This window comes from Vombatus ursinus, unplaced genomic scaffold, assembly GCF_900497805.2.
Source record: "Vombatus ursinus unplaced genomic scaffold, bare-nosed wombat genome assembly UNPS02014863.1, whole genome shotgun sequence".
In the NCBI taxonomy this organism is placed as follows: Eukaryota; Metazoa; Chordata; class Mammalia; order Diprotodontia; family Vombatidae; genus Vombatus; species Vombatus ursinus.
The window spans coordinates 6,947,365-6,965,303 of NW_020954641.1; the positions used below are offsets into that span (position 1 = coordinate 6,947,365).

The 17,939-nt window shown below is 41.2% G+C and overlaps 1 protein-coding gene across 1 annotated transcript; it reads right to left on the minus strand.

The window, feature by feature from the left end:
- Positions 1–3,809: 3,809 nt before the first annotated feature.
- RPL26L1 (ribosomal protein L26 like 1) lies at positions 3,810–9,404 on the minus strand. The gene is made up of 4 exons (XM_027841686.1): positions 9,300–9,404; positions 8,830–9,002; positions 6,634–6,774; positions 3,810–3,979 (listed from the first exon to the last, which is right to left on the minus strand). The coding sequence occupies exons 2-4, from the start codon at positions 8,995–8,997 to the stop codon at positions 3,851–3,853; spliced, it is 438 nt and encodes a 145-aa protein (XP_027697487.1). The 5' UTR covers positions 8,998–9,002; positions 9,300–9,404; the 3' UTR covers positions 3,810–3,850.
- Positions 9,405–17,939: the final 8,535 nt, after the last annotated feature.

The window sequence follows — 17,939 nt, forward strand, 5'->3', positions numbered from 1 at the left end:
CACACACACACACACACACACACACACACACACACACACACACACACACACACAATAGACAAATAAATACAGAATCATTTTTAGGGATGGGAGGATTAGCCACTGGGGAGATCAGGAAAAGGCTTCATGTAGGAAGTACCACTTCAGCTCTTAAGTGGACCGTGTCATCTGGCCAGATGGCAAATGTGTTGTCCTCCCGGCAGAGGGTAGTCTACTTAGCCTGAACTATTCAGCAATTCTATTTTCATTCCCTCCATCAAAGATAAAAGTCAGGTTTTAGCTGATAAAACTGTCCTTGAGGGACAGTACAAACCTTCTTCCTAAGATGGATGAGTACATGGTCAGTTTGAAACTGCCTTCATTCATGCTGACCTGACAGCTGACCAAGCAAAACATCTGAGACTTAACAAAAAGGCAGGCCATTTAAACTCAATTATAACAGATACTGATAGACCATATTGCAGAGGACCAGTCCACCCACAACCAAATAACTTTTATAGAAATATTTTAAAAAATTAAAAACTTCAAAAAAATCCGAGATGTGTATAATTCAGTGTCACATATAACCCATTGTGTGTCCTGTTCATATTTGCTGACGTTTGTCAATTCTTTTTAGAAAGAATTCCGTCCAATGAATGAAACAATTACATAATTTGTTGATTTGTATTAGGTATGACTCATGGATAAATGTCCTTGGTAAGCTCTTAACAAGCTTCCAGAACTAACTGGAACAAAACACTGTACACGCTTTTACGTAACTACCACAGACAAGGACGTCATTTTTTTATAACGGTTAAGTCTATTAGTTCCAGCAAGTACCCAAAGGCAGTTTGCCTTCCTAATAAACCTCAAAAGCACTAAAACCTCCTGCAAAGCCGTCTGAAACAATACAATCAAGTCTCTCAAGTTAGAAGGAAGCGGTTTGTCTTAGTCCAGGGAACAAGCGACTGAAAGATAACATTAAGTCTAATAACATTAGATGGTCAGGCCTCGCCCACTTGGTTTCACCACCAGTCTTTAATCCAGTTTGTTCCATAGGCCCCTTACACAAATCCTCTCCTCTAGCTACTATTCATCCCCAAGATCATACGATGTGCACTTCTGCCTGCATTTTCCTTGACCTAAGTGATTTCCTCTTTCCTATCTAAATCCTCCCCTTCCTTAGAAGTTCTAGCTCTTTTGTGAAGCCTTCCTTGACTGTCTCACACTAGGGATCTCCTCCTCCAAGGCCACCATTGACACGGCTCACACATGCCATACATACCGTGTTACCCTCACTCAATTGTCCCTAGTGTTCAGCCAGTTTTATGATTACAGTATATTTGGGAGTCTTGCCCCTTCCCTCCTTTAGTTACTCTCTATGGTTTCCTCAACTTTCCTAAAAAGCTATGGTAAGATGTAAAGAGGTTCCCTCTAGTAAAGGGAAGCCAGAGAAAAGGAAAACAAAATAAAGGAAAAGTAATAATTTGCATTTATACTGAACCCTTTCATCACAACCTTTAAGTAGGTAGTCCAAGTGATATATCTCCACTTAACAGATGAGGAAACAGGATCAGAGGTTCAATGATGTGCTCAAAAGTACATACCAGCTAGTGGGGGAGCAGTGACAAACTTGGGCTTCCCAAGGGTAGCACTCACACATGCCCTTCAGTCATCTTCTGCTGCCCCACCGCAGGGGGTGGGGTGATGGTGAGGTTCAGGGACTTACCGAGTTATTACCCCTAACTAATCCACTATAAAAAGGTCACCTGTCTCAATCCTTTATGCAGGCCCTAAACAGAGGGTATTGGTGCTGCAGTGAATCTCCTAAGGTCTTGTATTTAGGGAAGTAGAGTCACTAGCCTCTTTCTAATAGACAATAGCATCTACCTCAAAGAGCTATTGAGTCCAAATGAAATAAAATGTAAAGTATTTTACAAACCTTAAAGCACTATCCAAGTGCTAGCTATTATACTCCTTCCTACCAGCTCTTTCACTGTTAACATGACTTCTAATTGCCAAAAGATCCTTCTTCTTGCAAAAGAACTAAAGAGGTGTATTACCCTATCTACAGCAAGGCTTCTAGGCATAACAAACCTTTCAATCTCGAGTAATTTGGCTTGAAAAGAAAGCACAGGAACCCACTTGGGATTTCTGATATGAAAAAAAAAAAAGGCAACAGTAAGATTTATTAGGTGAGGTAGCTGATGGCTCAGTGGACACAGCACTGGGCATGGTGTCAGGAAGACCTGAGTTAAAATCCAGTCTCAGACACTTCCTAGCTTCGACCTTGGGCAAGTTACCTCACCTCTGACAAAATGAATTCGCTGGAGGAAATGGCAAACCACTACAGTAGCTTTGCCAAAAAAAACTCCAAATGGGGTCACGAAGAGTCAGACAGACTGAAACGAATGAACAATCACCACAAAGGCATCGGGTGCTCATGGCAGGTGTAAACATACATTTTGAAGCTGGGCTAGTATGAAATTTGATTTTATACATCTAGAGCCTGAAAGAAAGACACTGGATGATGATAGTCCAAGGCAAAGACTCACATTATCCAAAAAGAATTCCTGGATGAACTCAAATAATATGAAAACCTATTTCCTCCACTAACAATTAGAAAACCAGCTAAACATTTTACCAGGTTAACATTTTCCACACAAAAAATAGACAATACTCATCTTGATTCCTACTTCTGAGTCTTTCTCTTATGAAAACCCATTCAAGCTTTGGGTGGACAGCTCCCAATTAGACAGTAACTCTTTGTGGATACAGTCAACTTTTCTGACTTCTCCACCATGCCCCCAGCAAGCTCATCACTGGAAAATCTCATCCTGCAAACATCCAATCAGCCTTGTTACTCACATCTTATCAGCACCCTCTGCCCCCTTTCCCACAGGCCAGACATCTCAATTCTCACCAGGATGCACTCATTCTGAATTTCTTTGACTTCACCCTTCCATGTATATTCCCCAACTCACTTTTTAGCTCTTTTGTGTAGTCTTCCACTAGATTGTAAGCTGCTTAAGGGCCTATATTTTCATATTTCAATCCCCACTGCACTTACTATAGTAGGCACTTTATCAAAGTTTACTGACAATTTACTGAGATGGACCCATGGTAATATGCTGTCACTACATTATATGATTGAAATGCTTTCAACATTCATTATCTCAAGGACAAATATTACTATACTCAGGTTACAGACTAGGAAACAGAGTTGGAAAGACTGACCTGCTATTGTCAACACACCATTACATGGGGAAGTTTGGACTATAATCCATATCTTATGACTACAATCCAGAGCTCCTTCCACTATGCCACTATAACATACTATCCTACAGGAATCTCGGAAAAAAAAAAACAAAACTAAAAATGAATAAAGTAGGTTAAGGAACTAGGAAATGAGGCAAATGTAGGTATCAAGGACTGGTTGGAGGGAGGGGACGCATCCTGGCCCTTGCTACCAGCAGAGGGGAACACAATGTGGTAAGAGATAGGGCAGGAGCAAGAAGCATAACTGCTATGACCTTTTTTTTGCTACTTGGCTCTTCTAAGCTTTGAAAAAGATGTGTGAATGGAGTATCGGTCAAATAAACCAAATGACACTGGAAGAGCGAACAAGGAGGAGGGACTTTAAAAGGAAATAAATTTCACTTGCAAACTGAGCAAATTCCATGTTTTACCCAGGAAATCATAAGCCAAAATTGTAAAAAGATTTAGGGAACCCCGTGTCAATAATAAACCAAGAGAAAAAGAGAAACAGCATCTACCCATGCAAATACATGTTGACAATGCTTTCCCAAAGAGTACACGTAACACTTATGCTTAATTTTAATTTTTAATTACAACTGTATAACAGACCATTTTATTCTTGCATCTTTTCAATAGTTTCTTCTTTATATTTGCCCTTCTCCTTTCCAACTTGTCGGGATTTGGCTTTACGCTCAAGAATCTTTTTGCGATCTTTATCCAGTTTTAGTCTGGTAATAACTACCTGTTTAAAAAAAAAATCAAAAAACAATTATTCCTTCAATTTAAGACAAAATTCACAACAGCTATGACATATGAGAAAACTGAAACTTCCAGAATTTATATATATATATATCCTTTCCCACAGGGACTGTAGATATTGTTATTCTCTTTAAAAGAGAATACAATCTTGAGTGATTGCTGTTTACTGTCATTCTGGAGAGACAGTTAACTGTGACTCTGGTTAATTGTGAAGTCTGGAAAGAGACTATGAGAGGACAGAGAGAAAGGACTTTGAGAACTTTTCCTAAATAGTTTTAATTTTTATGCTGCAAAAACACATTATGATGGAAATTCTTGATGGGAGACTTTAACTAGCATCCTGAGAGCTGAGCAGTGGAACCGGGATTCCAAAACTAACCAGCAGCAGCCCAGTACGCCTCATTAGAGGTAACTAACTGGCTGTGAGTGTTCTCACAGCTGACACACTATAATTACTTACATTCTTGTTTTACTGTTGTCACACTGTGAATAAATTCTAGAGCCAGTAACTTCCATGTTTAAGCCTAGGAGATTGCAGGGTTTGATGAACAAAAGTTTATGGGGAAAAAATATTTCTCAAGTTTTCACTTTAATAAATAGGTAGGATCTCAAACCTAAATGGTTAATTAGTATGACAATTGTAATAATTAATAAGGAAATAGCAGCACATATATCCCTGGATTGCCTTAGAACTTGAGATAAGAATGAAGAAGAGAATGAATCAGAAGCAGGGAAAGGGGACCACGCTAGGTCGCCCAAGCTGACGGTTGTCAGCTCTGAAATCCTGCTACACTCAATACGAGTTTCTAATTGGGATGGGGGGGGGGGGGAGCAGGAGTGGGGAGCAGCAGAGTGGTGTCCTGGACAGAGACCTGGCCTGAGAGTGTGGAAGACTTAAGCATCAAGATAACACAGTAGATGGAGTGATAGGCCTGGAGTCAGGAAGACCTCAGTTCAAACCTGGCCTCAGACAAACTAGCTGAGTGACTTTGGGCAAGTCACTTAACCTATGTTGGCTATTATTACAACCTGGGTTCAAGTTATGCCTCTGCCATACTAGCTATGTGACCATGAAGGCAATGCATTTCCCTTCTCTACTCTTCAGGCAGCTCTCTAAAACCTTAAATTACAAAGCTGCTGATGTGCACTAGGGGGAGAATTCCTCACACTGGGGAGATCACAGGGATGGACAAAAATAAAATGCACCAAACAATAATTTGCCTGAAACACAGGATTCCAAAAATTTTAAATTAAGGTCTAGTGACTAACTTTATTGATTTTCCCAAAATGTAACTTCCCTTGTAACTCATGCCTTAGGGTATGAATAAGGACAGCATGGCAAGTTAATAGCTAAGTCCTGTTATAGTAAATTACAAACTGGGGAACATCTTCTATTCCACCACGCTAAACAAAATTATAAAAATCCATTCTATTGCACAATTGTCCCTTCTCTAGTTACTCCTCCACTCCCACATTGTCTCTCCGTTTTGAAAGAAAAACAAGAGTCTATAATGGCCTCAGGTTCAGAAGGCTTTTTTAAAAACAGAATAATGAAGGCAACAAAACACTGATTTTGTAATTAAGAAAGCAGAATCATACTGACTTAGAAGACATCTTAGATGTTATTTCATCTAATCCAAAGTTAAGAGAGGACTTGCCCAAAGTCACACAAGGAGTTTGTGGCAAAACAAATACTAAAATTTTTGTGTCACTTGTATCACCATGATTCTAGTCACTCCTAAGTAATCTTTGCCTCCTCCAACATGCTATTAATTTCCCTGTTTACCAGTCCAGGGCTCTTTCAATTACAGCAGACTGTTCCCCTTCATGACCTCTCAGAGTAGACATCCTCCCACCTGCCAGTGAGGCTCAAGAATTCTGGGATTAGGATCTTCCAAGGATGCTGCAGGTCTAGAAATCGAATACTTTCACTCCAGCCTCAAAACCAGTGATCTCCAGGCCCACATTTCCAAATACCTATTTCGACTTATCACCTCTATGTCCCACCAAAGCATCAAACTCAACACATTCCAAACTGAACTCATCATCTTGGTCCTCTCTTGCCTCTAACTGGCTCCTTTACAATCTCTCTCATCTGTCCCCTACTTTCTCTTCCTACTAAAGTCACCAGCTTTCAGGACTTCCTTGCCTCAACCATGACAATCTTATCCTAGGAAAAAGGTAACTATAACTCAACTGACAGGAGATGTGATGTAATTATCCCTTACTTTGGTGTATAGCATTTTACAGTGTAGAACTACTTCCACACACATGATACAAAAACTCTTGAGATAGACAGTGATTTCTAGCCCTCACTTTGTAAATGAGGTAGCTATATATTAAATGGCCAGGCCCAGGTCAGAAGTGGGTCTAGGACTCAAGCTAACTTGAACTAGGAATACTACTATTGTATACCTATTCTCAAAGACACAGTTTGGGTTTTGGTAGGCATGCCATGAATAGAACTCATACTTGCAATCTCCTGGTCCCAACCTTAAATACTGCGCCAGATTCCTTGTGCCAAAAAATAAACTATTCTATTAGCAAAAAGTCTGAGAATGCCACCTTTACAGGGACCAAAACTTTAGACAGGAATAATCATGCCACAATTATTGTTACCAGCTACCTAAATCATACCTTACTAGGGTGAATGCCCACATGAACAGTTGTGCCATTAGCTTTTTCACGCTGCACACGCTCAATGTAGATGACGTATTTCTTTCTGTAAACCTGGACTACCTTGCCAATTTGCTGACCTTTGTAGTGTCCACGAACCACCTGTAAATAAAATAAGAAAAAACTCTCATCAATTTCTAATGTATTTAATTCATGAGGTATGATTAATTATTTCATTTTGGGAGTCTAATCAAAATGTGAAATTTTTATTCGCTAATAAAGTAAGAACAGGAAATATATGGAAAAAAAAAAGCATATTTCCAACCACCAATCTCAGGCAGTTAAATTTGCAACTCTTTGGTTTAAATTTGGTCTGTCATTCAGGTTTGAAAAAACAACAACCAGTTTTATTTGATTTACTCAGAATCTATTCAGTAGACATTTCTCTTTAAGTGAATGGAAAAGAATTCCTTGGACTGAGTTTCTGCCTCAATACTATTCAAAAGCATAGTAAGAGGTACGACTAGACACTAAGCAACTCGAAGGATAATATCTTATTTTGATTTGTATTCTCCTATAGCTCTGTGCTCTACTCACTACTAAGAACAGGAAAAAATGCAGCATGGAATGTAATTGCAAGGCAGAAAAAGAAAGGCTACTTGTTTTACTACATTACTGCCAAGTAAAAAGGCTACTACCAATATACCATGATGCCTCACTGCCTGCCACAAGCCTTTCCCAGTCCATCCTCTACCTAACTGTCATGGATCTTTCTAAAGCACAAGTTTACCCCTCTCCCAGCCAAGAAATTCTAGTGACTCCCTATCACCTCCATGATCAAATATAAAATCCTGTTTGGCAATCAAAGCCCTTCATAACTCTCTCTCTCCCCCCACCTTTCCAGTCTTCTTACACCTTATATCATCCCCTCTACACCTACAATTCAATTCAATCCAGTGACATTGGCCTTCTTGCTGTTCCTCTAATTCTCAAGACTCCAGGCATTTTCAATGGCTTTACAACATGTATGGAATGCTCTCCCCTCCTGACTTCTTTTCTACAAGAAGCCATTTCTCTGTTAATTACTTCCAATTTATCCCATATATCTTAGCTGTTTTGTGTTGCTTCCCCCATTAGACTGTGAGCTTTTTGAGAGCAGAGCCTGACTTTTACCCTTCTCCGTATCCCCAGTGTTTAGCATAGTGCCTGGAACATAGGAGGAACTTAATAAATGCTTACTGACTGACTCCGTTATGAGGAGGTGACTATGGGTTCTCAATGCTATGGCAGAACCAATGCAAACTCTGGCTTGTCGGATCAAGCTAAAAAGATTTGAAGTGATGGATTCTGCATGTCATCCAAGGACCATTCCATCTAATTTGAAGAGGCAATCACCAAAGCCTAGCCACTAGGTGATTTAAGTTTTCTGGCCACAGTGACTCGTGGCAATGAGGAAGGTTTATCATTGGTATTCTTTTAGGGATAAACCAAATGAAAAATCCTCTTGAAGTACTAAAGATGGGAAAACTGTTTACACTGACTGTGCAATCTACAGAAGCATTTCTCAGGTTGAAAAGCAGTTATGCCTCCTTCAGAAGCACATAGGATAAGTCAGGCAGATGACTTTTCAAAGAAATTTAATAATAAATGGCCACTGTCAACAAGAATCAAGCTTGAAAGCTTAATTTACTGACAACTTCCAAAAGCCAAATTCATAAAGGACTTACAGGAATAGAGTACCTGAAAAATAGTCTTCTACTTACAAAAATGGCAGGCCACCACTTGCTCTTATCTTAAACATCTGAATCAGTTTACAAAAGTCCCTGAAACCAAACTAGCTTCCACTAATACTGATCTAAAAACATCTAGGCCACTTCATTATAACTTCTCCCTGTGGAAATTGGACAGGTCTGAATCCAAGTGTCCTCTTGCAGACAGCTAATTACTATAACGGTACTATTTTATACATTAATATTACATCGTATCACAACATAATTTCATAATTTATGTCATCATTATATTATATATTGATACATAACTTATATATAACAAAAATAATTGTACATACATAGTGTAACTAGTTAACATACTATGTGACGTGATTATTAATAACAACAAAGTTCCCATTTCCACCATGCCTTCAGGGGTTCCCCCTCCCATGCCAGGGGCGGGGGTCACTTCCAGTGGTTCAGGGTGGGCCGCGGGTCTGGCACGCACCTGGACCTCGTCGTCCTTCCGGATGGGCATCGAGCGGACGTTGTATTTCTGCCTCAGCTCCTTGGAGAGCGGGGACGACATGATCTTGCGCCGGATGTGCGAGGGCGCATTGAAGTGTCTCTTGCGGTTCTTGCTTCGGTCCGAGGTCACGAATGGATTGAACTTCATTTTGGCTAAACAAGGAGGAGGGGGGGAAGGAGGGAAGGAAAGACTCGCGTCTACGGCTTTTAAGGTCTTCCCACCCACCCCAGAAAGCAGGTACTGCTCTCCCCGTGAAACCCGGGAAGGAGCTGGCCGCAAGGCGAGGCCGCGTCGGAGCCTCCGGCCTCTGCCCCGGGGGGGAGGGCCATCATATCCCACGGCGCCGATAGCAGGACTCCCCTCCCACCCCCATCCCCCTCGCGCGAGGGGCAAGAGGCGGCCAGAGCGGCCAGCCCCTGTCCGGAGGTAGAGGGAGGCCAGGCACTCACCAAGCGGGGCCACCCGAAAAGAGACACGTGCGCCGCCCGGTACCGGAAATGTAGCTTGCTCTACATCCGGCGGCGCGGAGAAAAGAAGGTCCGAGCTCACCGACATCCGGCGGCCCCGGCGCGAGCGTCGCCACCGCGTGGCTCCCTGGAGCTACTGCAGCTCTGGAGGCTAGCCGAGGCTCCTGCCCGGAGAGGCATTGCGTGCGTGCGTGCGTGCCTGTCTATCAGAGTTGTCAGTGCGACCACTTTTTTTAAATGAAAAAAAACCTTCTTGATCACGTGGTACAATAAAAATTGGGGATAGACGAAGCTTTGGAGTCGCAAGGTTCATATTCTGATTTCGATGTTTACTGACTGTATGACCTTGGACAAATCATTTAACCCCCCCCCAACCTCATGAGGTTCCCTATGGGTAAAATGAGATTAGGTTAGATGTCCTCCGAGGTCTTATCCATGGATAATAGCTACCATTTATCAAGTGCCTACTGTGTGTCCTAAGCACGTTACAACAGGACAACCCTGGGAAATAGGTGCTATTATTATTCCCAATTTGCAACTGAGGAATCTGAGGCAATCAGCAGTTAAGTGACTTGCCCAGAGTCACATAGCTATCCCCATTTTTTGTTCAGTCATTTTCAGTCCTGTCAGACCCTTCTTGACTATTTAGGGTTTTCTTGGCAAAGATACTGGAATGGTTTGCCATTTCCTTCTCCAGCTCATTTTACAGATGAGGAAACCCGAGGCAAACAGGGTTAAATGACTTGCCCAGGGTCACAGGGATAGTAAGTGTCTGAGGCCAGATTTAAATTTGGGGATGATGAGTCTTTCTGACTCTAGGTCTGATGTTGTATCCACTGCGCCACCTAGCTGCCTATCATATTAGAAATTAAAACTGATATATTTAAAAATCATTAAAATAACAATAATAAACCCATAGAGTTAACATAACACATTTTATGAAAAATAACTACATTTCTCAAAAAAGATTTAGTGATGAGTGTCATTGTTTTAAATATTTTTGCAAATCTCTTTGATGTCCAGTGCTGGCACGTACTAGGTGCTCAGTAAATGTTTATTGATTGATTATCGATTGGTGTCTGACAATAGAAGACAGCTGGATTCTTGTATCTCTTTCTGCATTCAATCTGTTGAAAAACATTGTTTTGGTTGAGGTGAATGAAGAAAATCAGGCTTCACATAAATATGTAATTTGGATAGGTAAGTAACATCTTAGTATTATTATGATGATAGTTTTGACCTCCTGGTCACACCCCCTGAAAGGGTTGCCAGGAACCCCTGATCACACTTTGAGAACCGCTGGTTTATGGGGATACACAGATGTCCACAAGAACAGGACAAGACTGGGGAACAGTCAATAAAATGTAATGAGACTATGTTTTACCTGTAACAAAAAGTGCTTGAAGGGATTAGGGAAGTAAAGAACGTTGGAAATGACTAAACTCTTTAGGCAGGCTAAAGGACACTAACTAGCCTAGCAGTCAGGAAGTTCAGTTGTTGAGTCGTTTTCAGTTGTGTCTGACTCTTCTTGACCCCATTTGGGGTTTTCTTGGCAAAGATAATGGAGTGGTTTGCCATTTCCTTCTCTAGCTAATTTTAGATTTGAGGAAACTGAGGCATACAGGATTAAGTGACTTGCCCAGCGTTACACAGCTAGTAAATTTCTGAGGCCAGATTTCAGGTTTGACGGTCTAATTGGCTTGTGCCACCTAGCTGCCCCAGTCAGGGAACCTAGGTTTGAATCCTTACTTTGCTTCTGGTTAAAGGTGTAGATAAGTCTTCATCTCTCAGTTTTCTTCTCTAAAAAATAAAGGGATTAGATCCCTCTCCTATAACAGTAATCCAGTGGTGAGGCAGCCTGAAGAGAGAGGTCCCTAAACTCACACCAGGGCAGAGAGAAACTGACCTTCAGCTAAAAGGTACTTCCTGAAAATTTAGCTGAAGGAAGGAGGTGTTTTATGGAGCCTGGGATTTTCTAGATGTAGGGAGACAACGTGGTTTTGCCCAAATTTGTGCCAGCTGAACACGGAGCAAAAGTCGAGGGTTTTGTGGCTGGTAGATATCCATAACAAAGGAAGGAATGTGGACCAAGAAGGTGGAGGGCACGACCTCTTGTTCTTACTTGACTTTATTTGCATGCTAATTAAGAAGAGGAATTTGGGAATAAATTGGGCTTTCTGCCCCTCTGCCTACATGCCCTTCCTTTGGAACTTTGGGGGCAGAATCCCTGAAATGGGCGTTAGTGGGCTTGAGATCCTCTCAGGGGGCAGCGAGGTAAACAGGAATTACAAGGAAACTTCTGAACCTAAATCAGAGAGTGGTTTGAGGCAATGGACTTTGAACTGGCAGCAGGTACAAATAAGGAAAAATACAAGCTTGGAATCCACTTGAGGTGGAATTCTAAATAGCTTTTGCTAGCTAGGGGTTGTTTATTTCTTTCAGGTTTTTTATGGACTAAAACAGGTTGGCATGTCTTTGTCAGGAAGCACCTTTCTGGTCACTACACCTGGCACTGAGAAGAGCAGAGACAGAGTATGTGACCCATGAGCTCACTGGCCATAAGGCCATCAGAAAGAACTAGCAAAGAGTGGTGTTAAGATCATGAGAAATATTACTAATTTTTTGGTGCTAAAGATATGAGTAGGCTTGGTCACCAAGGTCCTTTCCTTCAATTTTTCCTTCCTATCCTGGCACCCCTTCCCCCCAATAAACTCCAGTGGCTCCCTATTGCCTCCAAGAGCAAATAGGCATGCTCTGTTGGGCATTCAAAGCCTTTCATAACCTAGCCCCTACTACCTTTCCAGGCTCCTTACACCTTAATCCCCTGTCTACCCCACTTAATTTTCAGTCCAGTGACACAGGCCTCCTACCTACTCCATGAATAGGGTGCTCCATCTCTGGGCTCTGGGCTTCTTCTCTGTGACTATCTACCGTGCCCTTTCATCAGTTCTTTTAAATCCCAACTAAAATCTCACCCTTCCCCAACTCCTCTTAATTCCAGCGCCTTCATTCTGTTAATTATTTCCTATTTATCCTGTGTGTAACTTGCTTTGTATATATTGGTTTGATTCTTGTCTCCCCCATTAGATTGTAAGCACCTTGGGAGCAAGGACTGTCTTTTGCCTCTTTTTGTATCCCTTGGGACAGTTCCTGGCACATAGTAGGCACTTAATAAATGTTTACAGGGAAGCTAGGTGGCGCAGTGGATAGAGGTCTGGCTTGGAGTTAGGAAGACCTGAGTTCAAATCCAACCTCAGACACTTGACACTTAACTAGCTGTGTGACCCTGGTCAAGTCACTTAATCCTGATTGCCTCACCAAAAAAGCAATAAATAGATAAATAAATGTTTACAAAGTGATTGGTTGAAGGTATGCTAGGCTGGCCACGTTGTTCGACTGTCAAACATACATTTACCGAAACAACTTTTACGGAAAATTCACATCAGGTAAGTGTTCACAATGAGGGCAGAAGAAGCAATACAAGGACACTCTCAAAGTCTCTCTGAAGAACTTTGGAATTGTATGATATGCGAGACACTAGCACAGGACCACCCAGCATGACATGCCCAAATTAAAGAAGGCGTTGTGCTCCGTGAGTGAAGCAGAATTGCAGTCGCTCAAAAGAAATGTGAGATGAACAAATTCAGAGACTTCACTCCAAATGTTCACACAGACCGTATGTGCCTGACTTGTGGTAGGGCCTTCTAAGGTTGTATTGGTCTGATCTCCCCCATTAGATTTTAAGCTCCTTGGTAGATTGTAAGCTGACTGGTACCGTCGGGACACACTGTACCTTGACCCCAATATAATGATGTAATTTCATTCCTATTCGAGACTGATGGACAACAACCAGCCAGTCAGTCAGGCACTGTGCTAGGTGTTGTTGTGGTTTGTCCTTCCTTCTAGAAGAGGACTGTGACATCAGGAGGGTGATGCCATGACTTGCAAGTGAATTAGATTTAAGTGAGGCAGGGCTGTGCAAAACCTCCAGCCTCACTCCTTCCTTCACAGTCATCCAGGTCCAGTGGCAAGATACAGATCAAGATGACTGGAGATGGCCCCAGACACAGTGAGAGACCTCGGCCTTTTTAAGCTAAGGTCTTTCTCAGACCTGTTTGTCTGAGACAACTCCCATTCAGTGATTAAGGCTAGGTAAAAATGAGGCAAAAGAATGGACTCTTTTACCTAGTCCAAAAAATAAATAAATAAAAATCAATCTGAGAGGGGAAGACCGTTAGGATTTCTGGCTCAAATAGAAACAATTGCTATGTACACTCATTCTGAGTGGGGATACAAAGAAAGGCAAACAGAAATTTTTGCTCCCAAGGAGCCAACAGTTTAATGGGGGAGAAGACATAAAATCAGTAGGGTACAAATAAGCTGTGTAGTAGATAAAAAGGAGACAATTAGCAGAGAAAAATCATTACATTTCAAGAGATCAGGAAAGGCTTCTTTTAGAAGGTGGGGTTTTATCCGGGACCTGAAGGAATAAAGGATAGAATCCTATATACCCTTTCCCCCAAGGATAGCCTTAGGGTCAGGAATATCTGGGTTCAGATTCTATTTCTGACATGTGCTGACAATGTGATTCTAGAGTTAAAAGATAAACCTTTAACCACTCAGTGCCTCGGGCAACTCTTTAAAATTATAAATTGCAGAACAGTTTCCAATCTGTATTGGTAGGGGTTTCTTCAACCTACCCAGGTGATCAGAGGTGCTGACCAAAAAAAAAATTAATAATGATAAGGTATTTCAGAATAATTAATGCTTTTTTTAAAAAGCCAAACCATAAACCTTAGTCACTCCTGCATTTGGAAAAATGCTTTGATTAGCAAGTACTTAAATTTTCCTAACCTGTACCAATTTCTCTCTCAGAATTGTATAGCTTAGGTGAGGATTGGGCCTTGCAAACTTTTCTGTTTTCCTTCAAGTATTTAGTCTAGCAGTATAAGAACAATAACTCACATTTCTAAAAGATCTGAGGCAGCTGGAGCCAGACTAACAGGATCCTTGGATTGTCAGAGTTAGAAGGGACTTCAGAGACCATCTATCCCAACCACACCTGAACAAGAATCCCTATGGTTTCCACATCTAAGCCTTGCTTGAAGACCCCTAGTGATAAGCAGCCCATTCCAGTTATGGATGACTTTACTTGTTAGGAAACTTTTCCTTACATTGAGTTAGGTGGCTAGAGTCAGGAAGACCTGAGTTTGAATTCAGCCTCAGAACATTTGCTGTGTTACCTTGGGCAAATCACTTAATGGTTCTGTGCCTCAATATCCTTATCTGTAAAATGAGAATAGTAATAGCACCCCTTGGCAGGATTGTTGTGAGGAACAAATGAGATAATACTTCTAAAAGTACTTAGTACACTGCCCAGCAAATAGTATGTGCTGTATAAATGTATATCCCCTTCTTTTTAACCTCTATCTGCCTCAGTTTCCTCATCTGTAAAATGAGGGTGATAATAACATCTACCTTCTAGGGCTATTGTAAGGATAAAATGAGATAATATTTGTCAAGCGCATTGCAAATCTTAAAGTGTTACATACATTGTAGCAGTTATTATTAAATTTGTTTCTTTATTGCTCCCTCCCTATCCCCTCCCCCAATTGCTCTTGGTTCTGCCCTTGGGGGCCAAAGAGAATAAATTTTCTCTCTCTTTTACCTAAGTGTCCTCCAAACACTTGAAGACAACTAGCTTTGTTCCTCCTCAGACTTCTCTTTTCTAGGCTAAATATCCCTAGTTCTTTTAACCAATCCTCACGTGGCATGAATGTCAACTGGGCCCTCACTGCATTAAGGCAATCCTTCTAATTGATTTCCTATCTTCTTAGTTGTGGATGCTATCCAATCCTCTTCTATCCGTTAGACTCCCACCCCTCCTTCCTTCCTTCTTTCAGGAGAGAACTTTGACTTATCTTGCTGAGAAAATTTGCCAAGAGCTCCTTCTTCTCCCCTTCTCTTCTTCTCAAAACTCCTTAACACTATTCCCTATATCGAACTGCCTACCATTTTCAAAAGAAGGGAGGGGAGGGAAGGGAGAAAAATTTGGAACTCAAAATCTTGTAAAAATGAATGCTAAAAATTTTCTTGATATGTAATTGGGAGAAATAAAATACTATTTAAAGCAAACAAAGAAACAAAACCCAAACACTATTGCCTAGCCTCTCCTCTTTTCCCTCAGTCTGTAAGTGTTCTGAACTCAACACAATATTCCAGATGAAGGTCAAGTACAGAGGGACTATCACCTACTTTATCTTAGAAGCTGTGCCTCTCTTTCCTGTTGTTGTGGTTCAGTTGTTTTTCAGTCTTATCCAACTCTTTGTAACCCCATTTGGGGTTTTCTTGGCAAAGATACTGGAGTGGTTTGCTATTTCCTTCTCTAGCTTATTTTACAGATGAGAAAACTGAGGCAAACAGGTTAAGTGACTTTCCCAGGGTCACACATCTAGTAAGTGTCTGAGGCTGGATTTGAACTCAGGAAGATGAGACTTTCTGACTCTGGGCCTGCCACTTTATCCACTGTGCCACCTAGCTGCCCAAAAATAGATATGTAGATAGGCAGATAGATAGAAACCAGCCAGCACTTAAACTCTACTGGCATAGCCTTTGAGAACCCAGATCACCACCAGATATTGGAGAAGGGGTTTGTGGTGGCTTCTTTGTTGTTATTCAATTGTATTCTTTGTGACCCCTTTTGGGGATTTTCTTGGCTAAGAAGTGGTTTGCCATTTCCTCCTCCAGATCATTTTACAGATGAGGAAATTGAGGCAAACAGGGTTAAGTGACTTGCCCAGGGTCAGACAGCTTGTAAGTATCTGAGGTTAGATTTGGACTCAGAAAAATGAGTCTTCCTGACTCCAGGCCTGGCACTCTGTGCACTATGGAGCCACCTAGCTGCTCATGGGCCTGTCTTAATTCAGCCTAAAATAGCATTAAGAATATTGGATTTCATCAGATTTCATTAAATTCCATCATTGTCACAGAGTTACCAAGGCAGATTACCAACAATCTAGAGGTTCGTAGATATGTTTTAGAGAGTTTCCTGAGGTTCAGAGAGGTTGTGACTTGTCAGAGCTCACCCTGGTAGTCAGTGTCAGAGGTGAGATTTGCTGCTCCCAGGTTTTTGACTCCAAGTCTAGAACTCTTATCAATTTTCTTGCTATCCCTAATGTGTTGAGATGTAAGGATAACTGGAGTTAGAAGACCTGATTCAAATCCTAGCTCTGCCATTTAACTCCCTGTGTGATCTCCCCAGGATTCAGTTTCCTCATTTTACAAATGAGGAAGTCATGGGGGGGGGGGAATGAAGGGATTAGATTAGATGACCTTTCAGGTCACTTTCAGCTCTCAGTCTATGAACCTACGATCTAGAGAGGAAAATAATTCTGGTAGAACATGGTCCAATGAGCTAAATGGGGCAATAATATTGGCATATCTTCCTATGAGATTTAATTTATCCCCAAATAAAATGTAAGTTTCTAGAGGACAGAGACTCATTTTTGTCTTAGTAACCCCAACATTTAGCACAGTGCCTGGCACAATTTAGGCAATTAATAAATGTTTATTGAAAGAATGAATCACAAAAACTTCGGAAAGGCCTACCCCACATATTTTTTATCACATCCTATTTAGCAAACATTTTATGTAATTGAGGAAGACTTTTAGCTAGGTGATAAAGCATTGCACCTAGAATCAGGAAGACCTGAGTTTCAAATCCTGTCTCCAACACTTACTAGCTGTGTGACCCTGGGAAGACACTTAACTTCTTAACCAGTTTCCTCATCTGTAAAATGGGAGTGATATAATAGCACCTACCTCCCAGGATTGTTGTGATGTTAAAATCAGGCAATATTTGTAATAAAGCACTTTGCAACCTTAAAGTGCCATATAAATACTAGTTGTTATCCTGTTTTACACATGAGAAAACAGAGAAGTTATGTGACTTTTCTAGTCTCACAGCTAGTAGGAGCTGACACTTGAACCCAGGTCTCCTATTTCCAATACCCACATTCTTTCCACTACATCATATTGCCTTGGGAGTTATGTACTCAAGGGCATTAAATAAATAGTGATTGATACTAATGATTAACCACAACTTCCCCTTGTTGGCTCCTAGGTTCTATTTTTGATTTCATTCCTGAGTCACTGCCAGGATAAAAGGCACATTCACCTCTTCATGATTCAGAGTCAAACAAAACGGTCATACCTGTGAGTAGTTGGAAAAGCTATGTACTCTGTTGAGGTCTCAGGGGGAAATAAATCCGAATTATGCATAAGGTATTGTGGCAGTAATAAAGTAAAACCATATCCATTGTTATCTTACACAGTGAGCACACTTCAATACCCCAGAAGTCAACAAAACCTTCCAACAGGATGTGGCTTAGGACTGGTTGTTCCATCAGGTAATATAGAAAGAGGTAGAAGGTTCATAAAAGAACCTTCAGTGGTGTTTAGCATTTTCCATTAATAGTCAACAGAGATAGAGCCAACCATTCTGGAGAGTAATTTGGAACTATGCCCAAAGGTCTATAAAACTGTGCATGCCCTTTGACCTAGCAATACCACTACTAGGTCTGAATAAAAAAGAAATTTAAAAAAAAGGAAAAGGACCTATAT